This window comes from Corvus cornix, chromosome 10 (assembly GCF_000738735.6).
Source record: "Corvus cornix cornix isolate S_Up_H32 chromosome 10, ASM73873v5, whole genome shotgun sequence".
NCBI lineage: Eukaryota > Metazoa > Chordata > Aves > Passeriformes > Corvidae > Corvus > Corvus cornix.
Window position 1 is genome coordinate 18862928 of NC_046340.1, and position 17593 is coordinate 18880520.

A 17593-nucleotide genomic window follows, 5' to 3' on the forward strand; every position below is an offset into this window, starting at 1 on the left:
GAGCTTCAATCCCGACTTTAAAGGGCGCAGCTGCGTCTCATCCCTGCGCGCTCCCGGTGGGCTTCTCCCATTCCGGTCACGTCGCAGCTCGCTCTCCGTGCTCGGAATGCCCCGCTCCTCTCATTAACCAGCGGCACAAAGGCTCCCCGGCCCTTCCCGGCCTCTCCGGGGGGACCTTTGGGAAAAGGAGCTGACTTTCCGAAGGCGGTGCCACACGCGGGGCGTGCTCGGCGTGTCCTTTCGGGGAGCACCCGCGCCACAAAGGGACGGGACGGTCGGGAAGGGCTCACCTCCGGCTCACCTTCATCCCGGCTCCACAGCCACTCCGGGGTGTCACTCCCTGCCGCGTGTGGCCGGGAGAAGGGGGGGGTGTGACAGCGCAGGGAGCCCGTGGTGCCAGCTCCGTGTCCCTAGGAGCGGCCCTTTCCTGTTGGCACACAGGACGCGCTGCAGCCCTGCTGCATCCTGCTCCTCCTGGCAGGGGCTCCCGATCCAGCTGTTCCGCTCCTGATCCAGCTGTTCCGCTCCTGCCGGCGTACCTGGCTCTGGCCCCAGCACAGCCCCTGCCTAACGCCCCCGTCACTGCTCTCTGCCCCTATTCTTAGCCCTATTTCCACTTTCGTTTCACTCATCCCAACCTTTATTTTCCCCTCCCCAGCCCTCGGGGGAAGTTCTTTACAGACCTCAGGCCAGCTGCGGCTTTTCCCAGAGCCCGAGGGGAAACAAAGCCACCAACCCCCGCACCTTCCCCTTGCAGGAGGAGGAGGAAAACCCAAAAAAAGACCAAAAAGCCCCCCGTAAAAGCTGCAGGGACGGAGCGGCGGAGCTCAGGTGTTAATTCGAGTGGCTCGGGGCTCTCTCTATTCTCGATGCAAGACCCGCCCTCTCCCCGCCATTGGCTGCGGCCGGGTGCTCCCAGCCCTTTGTAAGCGGGCAGATGCAGCTGTCAGCCCGCTCGGCTGCTGATCCCGGCTCGCTCCCGGACTAGGAATGGGCTGGAGGAGGTCGCCTGTTGCCCTCCTGCTGGCCCTGTGGCTCGGCCAGCTGGGCACGTGGGCAGCGGGGCGCCCCAAGGTGAACCCCAGGATCATCGCGGCTCCCCAAGGTGAGTCCCGGGCTGTCCCCAAAGGGATGCGGCTGCTCCCTGCGCCGGCTCCTTCCTACCTGGCTCTCGTCCTTTGAGCAGAGTCGGTCTATTTTTATTTCTTTTGTTTCCTCGGGGAGGCTTTTGGCTCTCCTTATACTCAGCTAAAACGCCTGTGGGCTCGGGCTTCTGGCTTTTAATTGGATTTTTAGATTGTTCTTTCCTTTTTTTTATGCTTTAAAAGCGTTTTCCTACGAGCTGGGGACATTAAAGGCTGTCGAACAGCTTTTTCCCCCCCCTATCAGCTGGGCGTACTAAAGGCTGTCAAAAACCTCTGAGGCAGCCACAGGACGCATTTCTTAACTTGCAGCTCTCCAGAACGAGAAGTGTATTTACATAGTTAATGCACTTATTCATCTGCTTTAACTCGCCCTGCTCGCTGCAGATGAGTTTGGTGAGTAAATATTTGCCGAGGACCCCTGGTCTCCGGGAAAATTTACAAACGGCACGTAAGGACTTTGTAACCAGATCGGATCTCCGCAAAGCCGAACAAAGAAATGTTTTCAAGCTCCGAGCCTGCTGTGTCGGCGCTGGTTTTATCCCGTGCTTCCCAAGCTCCGGGATGAATCCCCTCCAGGCTGGCTGGAACAAAGACCCCGTTGGCTTTGGCTGGGCGGGCGGGCCGGGCTCTGCAGCACAAGGGCTCCTCTGTGCTCCTCATTCCCTGGCAACTTCCGAGAACACCCGTTTCCCCCGGCTCGTTCCGTGCCATCTGCTAGCCCTCTGCTGGCATTTGCGGTGCCCTCCCCGGGCAGCGCGGGGGCCGCGGGCCGTGTGCGCGGCTCGGAGGTGGCCTCTGCCTGTCACCTTGTCACACAAAGGGGAGAGGCACCGGCAGGGCAGGGGAGGCTGCTCCGCTATGGCGTCACCGGTGCTGGCTGCAGGCAAATGAAGGGGCTGGGAAAAGGGAGTGGGGCAGGAGCTGCTGCTCCACGGAGATCTCCCCGGGCCCTGCGGTGGAAGTGTCGGGGTTTGGCGTGGCTGGAAATGGGAAGGCAGGGATGCGGTGGTTGGTCCCCCACCTGTGTCCCTGCACGATGCTGTCGGTTTGTCCCTCGCCTGAGTCCGGGTGGCACTGAAGGCTGCCAGCACCTGTCACCGAAACCAATTAGCGTTGGAATGCTCACCTGCTCAGTTTAACTCTGCTCTGCGCTTATCTGCGTCTCTAATTATTCTGGAGAACTCGGCAGGGCCCCAGGCCGAGAGGGATTGCAGTCAGCGAGGGAGGGGAGGGAGCCGTGTCCTATTTATTTAACAGCTCCTTGGTGTAACCTCTACCCTCCCGAAGTAGGTCTGTGCGCCGAGGAGGAGGATGAAGAAACGGCCCGGGGGCTGCTGTGGCTGAGGCGAACTTCCTTCCCCATGCTCCGGGCTCCGTGAAAGCTCAGCATGTTCAGCGGGGCCGGCGGGGGCTCAGCACGTGGCCGCTGCAGCTGCAGCCCCGCTCCGAGCCCAGCCCTCGCCGTGCGGGGGGATGGAGCCGCAGGGCTGATCTGCAGCTCGGCCCCCCGTTCCTGGCGGTGGGGGCCGGATGCGGAGCGGCGTTCCGGGCCCGGCGCTGCGTTTGCAGTGGTGCAGGGCTGGCCCTGGGCTCTGCGGGAGCTGGCAGCTCTCCCCTAATTAAATTTCTTCCACGCCACAGCCCCGCACCAGCAGCGGGGGATGCGGCTCGGCAAAGGCACCTCCAGGTGCTGCAGCCCTGAGCAGGTGAGGGCACGGACCCGCGGGGCTGGGCAGAGCCAGGCTCTCCGCAGGAGGGATCCCTCCCTGCCCGCACTAGGAAATCGGGCAAAGCTGCGGCTGCTTTTCCATCTCTCGGCCTCGCTTCCCTCGCCGGCACCGTGCCCTGCGAGTCTGTGACACCAAAAGTCTCGTTCGACTGGTTTGTGGTGGATTCGGTGACACCTGGAGTCTCCCTGGGTTTGCCAGATCCAGGGAGAGTCCTGCCCTCCCTGCAGCTCCCTGAAACACTCCGCTGGTTTGCCCCCCAGTTCCCAGTAAGAAATAGGGGAGGGGACGCGGTAAACTGGGACTAAATGTCCGCAGGCTGAGGTGGCACAAGCCTGAGCTCAGACCTGCAGACAAAGGAGCACCGTGGGCCTGTCTCAGTGCTCCTGGGTTAGTAATTCCCATCGCTTTGGAGCACGGTGTTCCGCAGCTCCATAGCCCCTGGGGCTCTCCCAGCAGCCGGCACAGGTGGCCAGCTCCGGGCCCTTCGGGCAATCGGTCACTGCCGAGCACTCCTGACTCTGCAGGATTCCTTCCTCTCGCGGAGCCCGGGCAAAGGTCAGCTCCACATCACTGCTGGGCTCTCGAGTGCCTCGGGTCATTTTCGCTGGCAGGGCCTTTGCTCCGTTCCTTCATCAGCTGACCCGGGGGTGTCTCGGGGCCGCTGCCCTTCCCCGTGTCCTCAAGGAGATCCGAACGCCGAGTTCGCTCCTGGCTGAGGCCGGCGGGGCAGGCTGAGCTCAGCAGCCGGGCTGGCGCAGTGCTCCAGCCCCGTACGCCGCGTTCCCACCATCCCTTCCCTCCCCATCCTCCCCTGCCTGCCTGGATTTTCCCAGCGCAGCGCTGACCCGCTGGGCTGTGCTTTGGAAAAGGTGCGGCCGCATCCCACACGGAGCTCTCGCTCCTCGGCACCGATCCCGCGTGTCCCGGGCCCGGGGAGGGTGGCAGCGGGAAGGGACACCGCAGCCCGGCTGTCTCCTGACCGGAAAGTCACCGAGCACGGTGAAAACGCTGAGCGTGGCACGGAGCCTGCGGGCGGGCTGGGGCTGCTGCAGCCCGGGGCCTTCGCGGCTCGGGCTCGGCTGGAGCTGCTGCCACGCTCAGGAATTTGTCCCTGCTCAGCCACACGTGCAGGGATCCAAGGAAAACTCGGATGTTTGCGGGGTAGGATGGGCTCTGGCTGTTTAATTATTCCCAGCTCATTAACAGGTGAGCGGGGAGCCGGAGGGAGCAGGTGCTGGGATAAGCAGCCCCCCGAGGGAACAGGAGGATTGTCCAATCGACGCTTGGCTGCCTCGGAGGTGGGAGCTGGCTCCAGCCTGCCCCGGGATACAGCGAGCCCTTGGAATGGCAGTTCTGGGAACCTGCCTGGGCTGCCTGGAACTGCTCCTGGGCTTTGCTAGGCTTGGCTGCCTCCTTGCCTGGGAAAGCTGTGCCAGCAGGGCTGGGGGGGCTCTGCGGGGAGCTCTCCGTGCCCCGGCGCCGTGGAGCTGTGTCCCTACAGAACCTTCTGGAAAGTGCTCTGGGAGAACTGCAGAGGGGCTTGGGATAAGGGATGGAGAGGGACAGGACACAGGGAATGGCTTCCCACTGCCAGAGGGCAGGGCTGGATGGGATATTGGGAAGGAATTGTTCCCTGTGAGGGTGGGGAGACCCTGGCACAGGTGCCCAGAGCAGCTGGGGCTGCCCCTGGATCCCTGGCAGTGCCCAAGGCCAGGCTGGATGGAGCCTGGAGCAACCTGGGATAGTTCAAGGTGTCCCTGCCCATGGCAGGGGGGGAACAATGGGATGAGATGATCTTTAAGGTCCTCATCTCTTCCTGTTGTGGCAAACCAGGGAATTTCGGTGCCAGCAGCAGCTTTTCCTCCTCAGTGACAGCATCTCTGGGTTTTTTGTGGTCCCGGGGTGTGAAACATCTTTGTAGGACACTTTCCCACCAAGCTCTCGGAGCATCACCATTTCCAGGAGAAAGCTGCTCGCTTTCCCAGCAGTGCTATTTTCTCCTTCTCACAGGGTTGGGGGATGCTGGGAGCAGAAAATGTTGGTTGGGAAAAAAAAAAAAAGGAGGGGAAAAAAAAAAAAAAAGAAAAATACGTTTTGCTGTGCACGGATTGAAAAAGAAGAAAAGCAAACCAAACAAATGGAGTGAATCACAGGCACCTCCTGTTGCAAGAGCACGACACAAAAACAACAGGCAGGGCACGACTGGTGGAAGTTGTGGCTGGAATAGGGAGCCAGATACCAAATCCTGACCAACTTCCCAGCTCTGCACCAGCCAATTTGGGGACGGAACTGCTGAAAATTGGCCTGGGAAAAGGTGTTCTGTGGGTGATGCAGTCAGACTCGGTGCCTTATATGGGACAGACTAAATTTAAACCCGAGTGCTGGAACACAGACTAAATCTAAACTCGAGCACGAAATAAATCTGAGTGCGGAGTACTTTTAGAAGGAGCTTTTTAAGGGCAATCTCGTACCCAAAGGGCTGGGAGGTGAGCGGGGGAGGGCTTTGCAGCCACCTCCGTCCCGTGGCATGTGGCTATTCCTGGCTGCTCCAAGAACAGAGCTCGTTCCTCCTGTCGGGCACCCTTTTCCTGCCGGTCCCAGCTCCACTCAGAACGCCGCGGGATGTGGGAGCCTCTGCCGTAATTCCGGAGTGGTTTAGGTGTGGGGGGACAGGTTTTGAGTCACAAATCCCGTCCTTAATGACAGCTCTGCTGCTGTCACCTGTCCCCTCCCCGGCCTGAGCCCTGGTCACTGGGTCAGTGCCCCCCTGCAGCGGTGATCCCGTGTCTCGTTATCCCCTGGGGTCAGATGTTCCCCTCTCTGGGGTGTGGTGCTGTGGGAGGGAGGGGGCACCGCGAGTTCCAGGAGTCTTGGGAGTTTCCTTGAGGAATTCACGGCCAGTCTGGGCCGGACACCTGCCCTGGGGCTGCTTGCCCAGCCCTGCCCACGGCTTTGCTCGGCTCTTGGAGTTTCGGGAAGTCTGGCCCGAGTGTCTGGTTCCACATTCCCGCCCCTGAGGCTTTCCAAGTCTGGGAAATGCGGAGCTGCAGCCAGGGCTGGACGTGAGGGGAATGGGGATCCTGTGTCCGGCTGCCGGGGGGTCAGCGGGCACGGAGGGGGTGCTGGGGAGCGCTCCGCGGCATTCCCTGGCACAAACCCAAAAGGTCCCAGGGCTGGCACGCACCTGAAGCTCCTGGCAGGTGTGGGAAGCCTCCTGCAGCAGGAGGAGGCTGGGAAGGGCACGGCGGGGCCATTCCCGATCCCACTGGGAAGGGCACGGCGGGGCCGATCCCGATCCCACTGGGAAGGGCACGGCGGGGCCATTCCCGATCCCACTGGGAAGGGCACGGCGGGGCCGATCCCGATCCCACTGGGAAGGGCACGGCGGGGCCGATCCCGATCCCACTGGGAAGGGCACGGCGGGGCCATTCCCGATCCCACTGGGAAGGGCACGGCGGGGCCATCCCCGATCCCACTGGGAAGGGCACGGCGGGGCCGATCCCGATCCCACTGGGACGGGCCTGCGCTATGCACACCTCACGTGTGTTCCACAGGGATAAAACCTCTGGATCTTCCCTTGGGACCTCCCTGGGGAACTCCACGGGCGGCCGTGCCCTGTGCCCACCCCTGGGCAAGGAGAACGTGCCCGGGAAGGGTTTTCCAGCTGCGGGGAGGTGGGCTAGGGAAGCCAGTTAAGCAGCGTTGTTCTGCTGGTTGATGGCCCTGGAAGGCCTTTTCTGGGAAATCAATCCCTGGGTCTGACTTTCCTGGAGTGGGAGCGGCTCGCAGGTCCCGCTGAAGCCATCCTTTGTTGTGTCCACACAACATCCAGCGGTGCTCGTGCCATTGTTCCGCCGGCCGCGGGATAAAATTCCATAACCACAGGCTGCCGCTTCCCAGCTCCCGCCTGGGACTGTCACTGCGGAGCCTTTGGAACGCCACAAAACCTGGCTCTAAATTTAGCCCCTGCGAGCCGTGGGGTGCAGCGAGCAGCTCGGCCCCGGGGCAGCCGGGAATGCCGGACCTGCCGGATGGCAGAAATCCATGGAATCAAAGGCTCCGGCCTCGCCTTGCAGCTCCAGTGCTGCATAATTGGGGGGGGAGCGAGCAGGGGAGAGCGGGGCCGTGTTAGCATTCATGGAATTGCTGCCGAGCCCGGCAGCCAGGAATTGGGTGTTTCACAGGGAGAATTCCAGCGTTCCTGGAGCGTGGGGCGAGCAGAGCTTTGAATCCAGGGCTCGTCTTTCCCCCCCGCCCCGGGATGCGGGTTAGGGGTCTCTTTTGTTGCCCGCTGAGTGGGTGTTTGGGATCAATTCCAGCTCCGGCTCGGAGGCTGCTCGGAGCAGGGATCTTGGCAGCGTAGCTCCCAGAAGAGCTTCGGAGCAATCCCAAGCCCAGCAGCTCGGTTACCAAACCCAAAAGGGGTTTTGCGCCCCCCATTCCTGCCCCAGCTCCCCTCCAGGCGCTCCCAGAAATAGCTCGGGAATGCTTGGCGTGCCAGGATATCGCCTTTGGAGCGTGGCTCTGAAAAAGCGCATTTGTGTGCTCCGAGAGCGCTCTGCGGGCAGCGGGATCGCACGGGGGCTGGCGCCTTTTGTGGGATGGATCCCTGCGGGCCCCATTGTCTGCCCGGCCCCGGAAAAGCCGGGGATGGCAGGGATCTCTCCCAGGGCACAGCGAGCACCCCGGGAGTGCGGGAGCTGCGGGGTTGGGGCGGGGAAGGAGCCCGGGAAGAGCGGGATGTGCTGTGGGGAGGCAGCTGGGAATTCAGGGGTGGAAAAGCCCCGCTGAGGGAGGATGTTGGTGTTGGTGGTCCCGCAAGGCCGTGCCCTTCCTCCCGGAGCTCGGAAGCGTTGGGGAGGCAGAGATAAGATGAGATGAGAGAACGCGGAGCTTTCTTGGCGGGCGATGAATCGCTGCTCATCTCCAAACTGCCTCGGGGGCACGGCAGGATGAGAAACTCCGGATGAGCCCCGGGGCCCGGCCTAGGCGGGATCTCGGAATGAGAGAGAGGCGTGAGACGGGTCAGGCTGCGGGGCTGAGAACGTGGGGGCCCTGCTGCGCTTCCCCGCAGGCCTTTCACACCTCTCTGTTGGGGGTTTCCTGTAAGCTCCTGGGCCCCTTAGCGGGTTTTTAGGGCTGTGTGTCACCCCAGCCCCTCTCCCCGACTGTGCTGGCTCTGAGTGAGGCGCTGGATCTTCCCCCGGGTCCCAGCTGGAAAATGGGAAGGGAAGCAGCCCACAGCCCAGTCCATCCCTCCCAGCCCGGCTGCTTTCGGGAACCGCAGCCTTTCCTGCAGGATGGAGGGAACGGGGAAATTCCGGGCAGGGCTTTTACCCGCCCCGGGCTGATGGAAAAGCACTTTGGGAAACCATTTAACTGCTCCATCCTTTCTGGGCACGCTCCCGGGATGCAGCTGCGGCCGAGGCAAGGCTGTGCCCGCAGCATCGCTGCCGTACCTGGCCCGTGCCCTTCCCTGCCCCGCGGGGCCGGGAGAGGCGGGGCGGACTTTGGGATACGTGGGAAGGGACCGAGAATTCCAACAGGGATGGACACGAGCTGGGGCTTCCCGCGGCAGAGAGCTGCGTGTTCCCCTGGCCACCGGGAGCAGGGGATGCCTCGCTTCAGCGATTTTAGGCTGCCTGGCTCCCACAGCTGTTCCCCAGGAGTTTCGGGGGGCCCTGCTCCTTTCAGGGAGAGGGCGGAGCAGGAAAGCACCGACCCCTCCTGAGCCGTGCCAGGCACCGGCTCGTGGCCGCGCCCCAGCCGGCTCCGAGCCGAGCAGGAGGGGGACGGGGAGGGAGTGAAAGCGGGGCCGGGATGGTATTTGGGAGCTGCTGGGGGGACGGAACAGGAACCTGGAGGTGTCGGTTCTGCTCTGCTTCTTCTGCTTTGAGAAATGACTCACGTGGGGGCACGGGACGAACCGAAACGCTGCGGGGCTGCCCTGTTCCCCATGGCGTGATCCCACAGCCCTTCCAGGCCTCTCCTTCTCCAGAGGGGTGTCCGAGGGCACAGCCCCGGGGATCCTGGGGCGCAGCTGGGCAGGGCGCAGGCGGCAGGAGCTGGGGACAGGAGGGGACAGGGGGAGGAAGTGGTGTCGCCGCATTTCTCGCCTCTTGCAACTTTTGTTTCGCCTCCTTATCGAAAACCTTCCCAGGAAATGTGAAATGAGTGACTTTTCTCGAGCTGCGGTGGCGGTGGCAGCGTGCCAGGACCTCATAGCTGCAACCCTTCCATTATTCCGTGGCAGGTCGGAGCAAACCTGCCCCCAAAAAATGCTCCTTCTGAAACTCCTCATTTGCAGTCAGCTTGTTCCTATAAAAAACCCCGTTGCTGCAGGCTCTGCCGGGTTCCGGGAACCTGCCTGGGGCATCCATCCCACGGCAAGGGGACGCTCCTGGGCGAGCAGGGCTCTGGGGAGCCCCTCCCTGTCCCTGCCGTGCCTGCCTGGTGTCACACTGTTCCCTCGTGTCACTTTGTTCCCTTCCAGCACAGTCACGCTGGAAGGAAAACTTAGCACAGCAGCTCCTTGGAGACATATTTCCTCTTCCTGAAATGCCTCAATTTGGGAATTTATAGATCATCTAAAAAAAAAAAAAAAAAAGAAAAAAAAATGCAGCTTGGCTTCTTGCTGGCATCCATGGTGGAACTGGGGAGGAAGCAGCGGAGATGGGAGCGCTGTGGTGAATCCAGCCCTGCTCCAGGGATGGATGGGACCCTGGCAGCCCGCTGGGATGGCCCCGTCCCCCTGGGGTGGCTCCCCTGGGGAGATGGTGGGGCTGGTATTTCTCCAGGCAGGTGGGAAATCCAGGGATTGTCCTCCTAGCCTGGCCGGAGGGAATACCAGAACTCCAGCGGCATCGCGGGGCGGTGCGGGAGCTGGGATGGAGCCCTGACCCCAACCGGGGTGACTCAGGCAGCCGGCCTGAATCACACTCCCGGGAAAACCAGACCTGGGCTGCGTGTCACGCATCCTGCGGTCTCCCTCGGGGAAGGGGGAGCGGGACAGGGACCGCTGTCACCGCATCCAGGCGGCTCCTGATGGATTTCCCAGCAGTGGGATCATGCGGCGAGCCCAGGGTCCTGACTCAGCCGGGGTTGGGGCACAGATGAAGGGGTGACATCAGGGGACACTCCTACATTCCCAGCCCTTGAATCAGCCCGGGAAGGCGGCTTTTCCTTCTGCCTCCAGCGCCGATCCCTGCCGGAACGCTGTCATCGGGGTCGGGATCCTGGAAAGGGAAGGAAGGAATCCAAGCCAGGGAATGTTTGGAGCGGGGAGGGCTGCGAGCGCTGGCGGAGGCAGGAGCGTGCCCGCCGTGCGCTGCGCGGGCAGCGGAGCAGGTGGCGGTGCCATCGGGGCCACCGTGAGTGACAGCGCTGCCACGCGCTGCGGCGACAATTCCCGGCGGGATTGCCGGGGCGTCGGGAACGCGGCGGCGCCGGGACCCGGCTGCCTCTGCCGCGCTGCCAGGGCTCGTCACTGCGCCCGTGTGAATCCCGATTTTCCATGTGCTGGCGGCCCGGCCCCGCGTGAATCCCGATTTTCCGTGTGCTGGCGGCCCGGCCCCGCGTGAATCCCGATTTTCCATGTGCTGGCGGCCCGGCCCCGTGTCCTCGTCCCACGGCAGCGGCAGGAGAGTTCGGGGATAGCGCAGGTGCCGTGTGAGAACGGGCAATTCCAGGGAGCAGGAAATTCCAGGAGCGGGCAATCCCAGGGAGCAGGCAGAGTCCACACCCTGCTCTCCCACCTCATATTCCAAGGTGATTCCCTCTTAGAAGGGGTTTGTGGGCAGCAAGCGAAGGATCAGCTCCCGAAACCCGCCGGGTTCTGCTCTCATCCTGCTCCCGCTTTCATTCCTCCCGAGCTTCATCTCAGCTCCTGATTTGGAGCCGTCACCTCCGTTCTGGGCTGCCCCAGCACCAGCATTCCCACAGCTCCCGGAGCCGGGAGCGGCGCGAGCCGGTGACTAAGGAGCGTCTGGGCTGCGGGAAGCCGCTGCCAGCCGGGAATGCTGGAGCGAGGAGCGGGAAGGCGGTGCTGACTCAGCCCCAGCCGGGCCGGGGGACGGAGCTCGCCTGGAGAGGCTGCAGCCCACGCTGCCCCTCTGCTCCGGAGGTGGGAGCAGCCGGCTCTGGGATGCGCTGGGATGCGCTGGGATGCTCTGGTGCTTCTGCAGGGGCTCTTGGGCCCACAGGGAGTCACAAAGCTGTGCCCAGATGGGCGGCGGGATTGCTCCCTTCTCTGCCTCGCATCCGGAGCACCTCCCGCTTCCCTTCCCTGCTCCCTTCCCTGCTGCCTTCCCTCACCCCCAGGCATCCTTCCGAGATGCGCCGGGCTGCCTCTCTCCCCGATTTGATGCTTCCCCTCCCCTCTGGCGTGGAGCTCTCCCGAGCACAAAGCCGCCCTTTCTCCCATTCACGCCGCCGGAGCAGGGACATTTCCACGGACAGCGGTGCCATTGATTCCTGCGCCGGCGTGGGGCTGGCAGCAAATGCCGGGCACAGGGGCTCGGCGGGGTCAGCCAGGCTCTGGGAATGAGCCCTGTGTCCCCTAGAGCTCCGGGCTTGGATTTGGGAGCGAGGGTGACGGCAGGGTCAAGCCTTCCCCTTTCCAAGGGGACGAGCCTTTCTTTCTTCCCCGTGTCAAAAGCAGCTTTGGATCCACCAGGGGAGACGTGTCCCATTCTTTGGGGACACAGTGGGACATGGCCCCGTCCCTGGCAGTGTCCAAGGCCAGGCTGGGCGGGGCTTGGAGCACCCTGGGATGGTGGGAGGCATCCCTGCCCTTGGCACAGGGTGGAACGGGATGAGCTTTAAGGTCTCCTCCAACCCAAACAATGCCATGATTTTACGGTCCTGTGGGCCACCAGATGCCCTTTGCCTCCTCATCCTCATCTCTTGAAGGTGTTCAAACCCCGGACACCCCAGTTTGGGGGTGCAGGGTTGCTCCTGCACCCTGCCAGGGGAGAAGGGGATCAAACCACTTCCCTAATCCGAGCCGCTGGAGGCAGAGCCGGACTCAGGACCAGCTCTGCAGGGCCGCCCCAGAGGCAGAGGGACCCCAGTAGGTGCTCCTGGAAGCCTTTGGAGCCTCCGTTGGCAGCGCAGAGCTCAGCCCAGGCGTGCTGGCGGGCCCTGGCTGGCAGAGCTGTTCTCTCTCCGTGATTCACAGCGGTCCCCGGGGAGCTGCAGGATAAACAACAGCGCTGGCGCCGGCCAAGGGATTGTTTAGGGCTGGTTTGTTTTTGGTCTTTGGAGAGGAGCGCGGCCTCGCAGCTCGGCACGGCTCGCCCGGCTCGGGCAAGGTCGGGAAGAGGCTCCAAAGGAGCCCCAGGGCAGCAGGAGAGAAGTGTGGAACGGGGGAGGTGGAGGAGCTGCGGGTGGAGATTTGCCTGGATTAGCAGCGATTTTGGGGCTGGAGTAAAGTTTACGAGAGTAAAGTTTGGTGAGGTCTGGCCAGACCTGCTCGGGCTGTGCTGGTGACGGGCTCACAGCGCTTTGGGGTGCCCGGGAGTGGGATTTGCGAGGGCTGTGGGAAGGGAGAGGGTGAAAAGGGGATTATTGCTCTCCTGGGCAGGCTGAGACAGAGCCTGGCCGAGGGCAGGCCCGGCTGCAGTCACCCTGCAGGACTCCGTGCCAGCTCCTCCAGCTCAGGCTCAGCAGCTTCTCCGAGTCCTCGGACACGGGAGGGGCAGGGAAGGCTGGGCAGGGCACAGGGGCCAGCAGGGACCGGGATCCAGCCGGGCTGAGGGTCCCAAGGGGAAGGCGACATGGAGGTGTCCCCTCACTGTGTCCCCACAGCCCTTCCCAAACCAGACCTGGGGGGTTCTGGCAGCTTCCCCAAGCCCTGCTGGGAAAACTCTGCCCGTTTAACTCCGCAGGGATGAGGGACCCCGAGGAGGTGGGAATAACCCCACAAAGCCAGCGGGAATTCAGCGGCCCCGGTGACCTCTAATCGGCCTTTTCCCTCTTGGCTCAGCGGGGCAGAGGCAGCGCCGGGCCGGGCAGGGCTTCCTCGGGCCCTGCCAAGTGTCAGCCCTGTAAATAGAGAGAGCCACGTGCCGCTGATTAATCGCCCCGCGGTGCCGGCTGCCAGCTCCAGGGCCTCTCCCGGCCTTTGGCTGAACGCTGGGAGCGCTCCCAGGGCAAAGGCCCCTCTCTTTGGGAAAGGGAAAAGAAGGAATGCCGGCCTCGGAGTGCCGGGGCAGAGGGCAGCCCTGATCCCTGGAGCGATCCCTGTGCTGCCATCCCCGAGCACCTCGGCAGGCTGGGCTGCCCAGGGGTGGCTGCGGGACCGGGGAGCCCATGGGGGGACAGCAGACACCCGGGAGGGGACAGCAGACACCCAGAGGGGACAGCAGACACCCCAGAGGGGACAGCGGACACCCCGGAGGGGTCAGCAGACACCCAGAGGGGACAGCAGACACCCAGGAGGGGACAGCAGACACCCGGGAGGGGACAGCAGACACCCCGGAGGGGACAGCAGACACCCCGGAGGGGTCAGCAGACACCCAGAGGGGACAGCAGACACCCAGGAGGGGTCAGCAGACACCCAGGAGGGGCCAGTCCCCCCTGCAGCACAGGGCCAACCTCCCGCAGCCGAGCTGGGCACGCAGGAACGGCGGGGTTTGTAGGGAAGGGGAGCTGGAAAAGCCGGGCTGTGAAAGAGGAAGGGCAGGGGCAGACGGGCGGCTCTGCTGCCGGCTGGGGCGTCTGGGGCCTTGCAGCCACTTTTGGTTCCTGTCTGGGGCACGGAGCCCCGGGAGTTGTGGCTTTAGGTTCCCCTGTCCCACCTGGGCTCTGGTCTGGGGATCCAAACCTTGTCCATCCCTCCTGGCCATCCCAGCCCTGTCCATCCCTCCTGGCCCTGGGAAGGAGGTGCAGGACCCAAATCTCTCCGGCGTTGCCTGGAGAGGCTGCCAGGGTGGGAGAGGGATCCCTGATCCCACAGCTGGCATGCGGGCGGTGCTGGATGCGGGGAGGCAGCGCTCCGAGCCGGGGCTGCTGCGGCACTCCGGGCTCCCACTCCTGCAATCGCAGCTCCTGCCGCAATTCCCCGGCTTCCTCTCTCCATTGTGGAGCTCTCCCGGCCCCGGGGACCAGGGGACAATGGCTGGAGCCCAGCAGCCGCCTGTCCCTTTCCCGACCCTCCCGGAGGGCCCCAGCCCCGCACGCTGCTTTTCCTCAAGGGCACGGGAAGGGACGGGATCACCGGGGGCTCCCGCAGCCGGTCCCTGACGCCGGTGCTGTCCCCAGGTGCCAAGGAATATGTGTTCCCGCGGAGGGAGAGGTTCCCGGTGTTCTTCCACCAGGAAAACACCTCCTCCATCTTCGTCGGGGGCGAGGGGAGGCTCTACTACTACGACTTTGCAAGCCGCGAGAACTACACGGTGAGGAGGCTCTGCTAGCGGCCCCAAAGCCCTACAAACGTGTGCGGGACCCATCTCCCAGCCCACATTCCCGGCTCTCTGCCCAGCCGGCCCCATCCCACCAGGAAAGAACGGCCACGGGTGGGTTCTTCCCTGGGTGTGATCCTGCTGCCCCACAAGGGAGGGCGATTCCAGCCGGGGGTGCTTTTCGGAGTGTGAGCAGTGACGCTCGGATTCCGTCACTGCGGAGAAGCTACGATCCCGCTCTTCCTCGCCGTCGGAGCTGCTCCTCCGAGGCTGGGAGCTCCGAGCCAGGCAGGGAGTTCAGGGAGCAGGAAAACCCCACAGTGGGCATCGTCCTGACCCTGTTTCATCCTTCCCAGCCACTGAGTGAAGTTTGGGCCCAAACCCTTCCCTTGGTGTTCCCGGAACACTGCGGTTCCTGTCCCCACAGGGACCAATCCTCTTCCCAGCCCTCTGGAGAGCAGCCCGGGCTGCCTCACTCTTGCCATCCCTTCCCGGGATCCAGCCTGGCCTTCCCAAGGGATTTCAGACCCGGGGTGGGGGGACAAGGACACTTTGCGGTGTTTGGTGACCTTGTAGGGTGCCGAGCCCACGCCTGCCGGCCTTGGGAGAGCGGGAATGGAAGTGTTTCCTCTCTTTTATCCTAGGAAGAGTTCCCAGTGAAAAATGAAGGCCAGTGCGTGATGTCTGGGAATTTGGTAAGTCCCACCCCTGAGGGAACAGCGGGATGGGGAGCACTGGAGGATTTGGGAGCAGTGGGATGGGGAGCGCTGGAGGATTTGGGAACAGCGGGATGGGGAGCGCTGGAGGATCTGGGAACAGCGGGATGGGGAACACTGGAGGATTTGGGAGCAGCGGGATGGGGAGCGCTGGAGGATCTGGGGTGAAGGAGCTGTGTGTGCTCCTCACAAACTCCCTCTGGGTGAGGAGACCCGGGAAGATCCAGGTAAAATCTGGGAAGCCGTGCGGTGCCGGGGGCTTTGCGGCGCCATTCCCAGGCTCCTCTCCCCCCGGCAGGAGGACAGCCGGAATTACCTGACCTTGGTGGAGCAGTACGGGGACGGGCTCCTGGTGTGCGGGACCGGCGCCTGCGCTCCCACCTGCTGGAATGTGGTAGGGATCCTTCCCCCAGCCAGGCAGGGAAAACCCGGCCTCCCGCTTCCTGCAGGGCCTGATCCCACTCAGGATCCCTTTGTGTCCTTCCCCAGACGCAGAGGAAGGAGAGCCCGCCCTGGGATGGGAGAGGGATCGCTCCCTTCACCCCCGACTCCAACACGCTCGTCGTCGTCGATGGTGAGATGGATGTTTTCCTCTTCTCGCGTTTTCCAGTGGTTTTGCTGTGCGCAAAAACTCCCTGGGACAAACAGGGAGCCCCTGAGGCTGCTCTGAGGGCTCTGTCCCCTGCTCTGGGTGGCCCGAGCGCTCCTTGTTCCATCCCTTTGGGACAGAGCATGGATATTCCCACCTGGGGCACGGGAGGAACGTTGGGAATCAGGAATGTTTCGGGGTGGGAGGGACCTTCGAAAGGGGGGGCCTGCAGTGATCCCACCACTCCAGGCCTGGCAGGGGGGACAGGTGAGGATCCTTCCCAAGAATCTGCCCCTGGCACCCTTTAAGGATTGGGGCAGCCCTGGCAGGACGGAGGGTCCTGTTCCATATCCACCATCTCTGTGAATCCACGTGCCCGGGGAGTCCCGGCTGCTCTCATTCCTTCTCCTCTCCCCAATCCCTGTGTCCCGCAGGCCAGGACATCTACTCCACCATCAAGAAGAGCCAGCAGAACGGGAAGATCCCGCGTTTCCGCCGCGTCAGGGGCGGCGGAGAGCTCTACACCAGCGACACGGTGATGCAGAGTGAGTGGGGGACGCTCCCGCTGGGGGATCCCAGCCGGACTCTGGGAACGTCCCCTGTGCCCAGCTGGGGCAGGAGAAGCTCCGGAGCTTCTCATTTGGGGTCTGCGGTGGGGGGCTGGCCAGGTGCCCCCCGGTGCCAGGCAGCTGTCCCCTGCAGCTGGGGGAATGCCACCGCTTCAGGAGTGACTTCCCCCTCCTCCGGGAATGGGAAGTGAGGCTGGCCAGTCCCTCTGGCACGGGGAAGGAAATGGGCTTGTGCAAAATGCCCGGCAGCTTCCCCGAGGCGTTGGGCAACTTCCACTGCGGGCAGGGGCTCTGGGCAAACCCGTCTGGAGTGAAACTGGGGCAGGGGCACGCTGGGGACAGGGTGGGGACATGGGGACAGGAGCCTGCTCCGCCTCCACGGGGCTGCGCTGGCTTCCCGGGGACACCGGGAAATGGGGGATCGCTGGGGTAAAAACTGAATTGAAGCGACAGCAGGGAGGGGAAACCAAAGCAGAGCTGAGAGCCCCGGGGCTGCCAGGCTGATCCCGGGAGAGCCCCTGCCCTGGGAACAGCAGCGCTCTGATCCCGGCACGTTCTCTGCCATGGGAACAGCAGCTAAGGATGCTCAGAGGGACCCAGGGACGCCCGGCGTGGCAGGGCTGTATTAACAGGATCGGCATCACGGGGTTTTCCCGACAAACAGCGCGCATTCCTCCTCCTGAGGGGTCCTTCCTTCCCGTAACAGCTCCCAGAGCGAGGAGGGACGCGGCTTTCCTTGGCTGCCGAGGCGGCTCCAGGGAGCTGTTCCCTGCCGGGAATGAGTCCGTGGGGTCGGGCGGGAGGCGGAGCAGTGGGAAGCCCCGGGAAGGGGGCGGCGAAGGGGAGGCTGGGCTGGGAGCTGTCCTTGCCCTGGGGCGCTGCTCTGTCCCCTTCCCCGCCCTGTCCCACCGGCGGCTTTCCCGGACGGAATCCGTGTGGCTCAGGCTTTGTCCCTTCCCTCCCCAGACCCTCAGTTTGTCAAGGCCACCACGCTGAGGCACGAGGAGCCTCACCAGGACAAGATTTATTACTTCTTCCGCGAGGACAACCCCGACAAGAGCCCCGAGGCGCCCAGGAACATCTCGCGGGTGGCCCAGCTGTGTAAGGTACCTCGGGGATGGGGCGGGCCGGGAGCCAGGCCAGCTCCGGGGGTGACAGGGGACGTGCCAGCTCCCCTGGGCTCAGCCAGGCTCGGTTTGGCCCCTGTGACACCGACTTTGGGTGGGCACAGCCACGTCCTTCGGCCTCGCAGGGAACAGAACTCCCTGCTCCGTCTCGCTGGGGTGTTGCAGCATCCCGCAGTTCCCAATTCATCCCTCGGGATGGGGGTTTGGGGTGTTCCCGCCAAGCCCTGACCCCCTCCCCGCTGTCCCTGTCCCCCAGGAGGACAAGGGAGGAACCAGCTCCCTCTCGGCCTCCAAGTGGACCACGTTCCTCAAGGC

General features: G+C 63.7%; 1 protein-coding gene across 1 annotated transcript in view; it reads left to right on the forward strand.

Moving 5' to 3' along the window:
* Window positions 1-862: 862 nt before the first annotated feature.
* The window catches only part of SEMA7A (semaphorin 7A (John Milton Hagen blood group)), an 18516-nt gene continuing 1785 nt past the window's right edge, over window positions 863-17593 (forward strand). Inside the window, exons 1-8 of the mRNA XM_039557814.1 lie at window positions 863-1105; window positions 14138-14271; window positions 14922-14972; window positions 15292-15387; window positions 15483-15567; window positions 16017-16127; window positions 17118-17257; window positions 17535-17591. Coding sequence (XP_039413748.1) covers window positions 991-1105; window positions 14138-14271; window positions 14922-14972; window positions 15292-15387; window positions 15483-15567; window positions 16017-16127; window positions 17118-17257; window positions 17535-17591 — 789 coding nt within the window. The 5' untranslated portion in view covers window positions 863-990. The remainder of the gene's footprint in view (window positions 1106-14137; window positions 14272-14921; window positions 14973-15291; window positions 15388-15482; window positions 15568-16016; window positions 16128-17117; window positions 17258-17534; window positions 17592-17593) is intronic.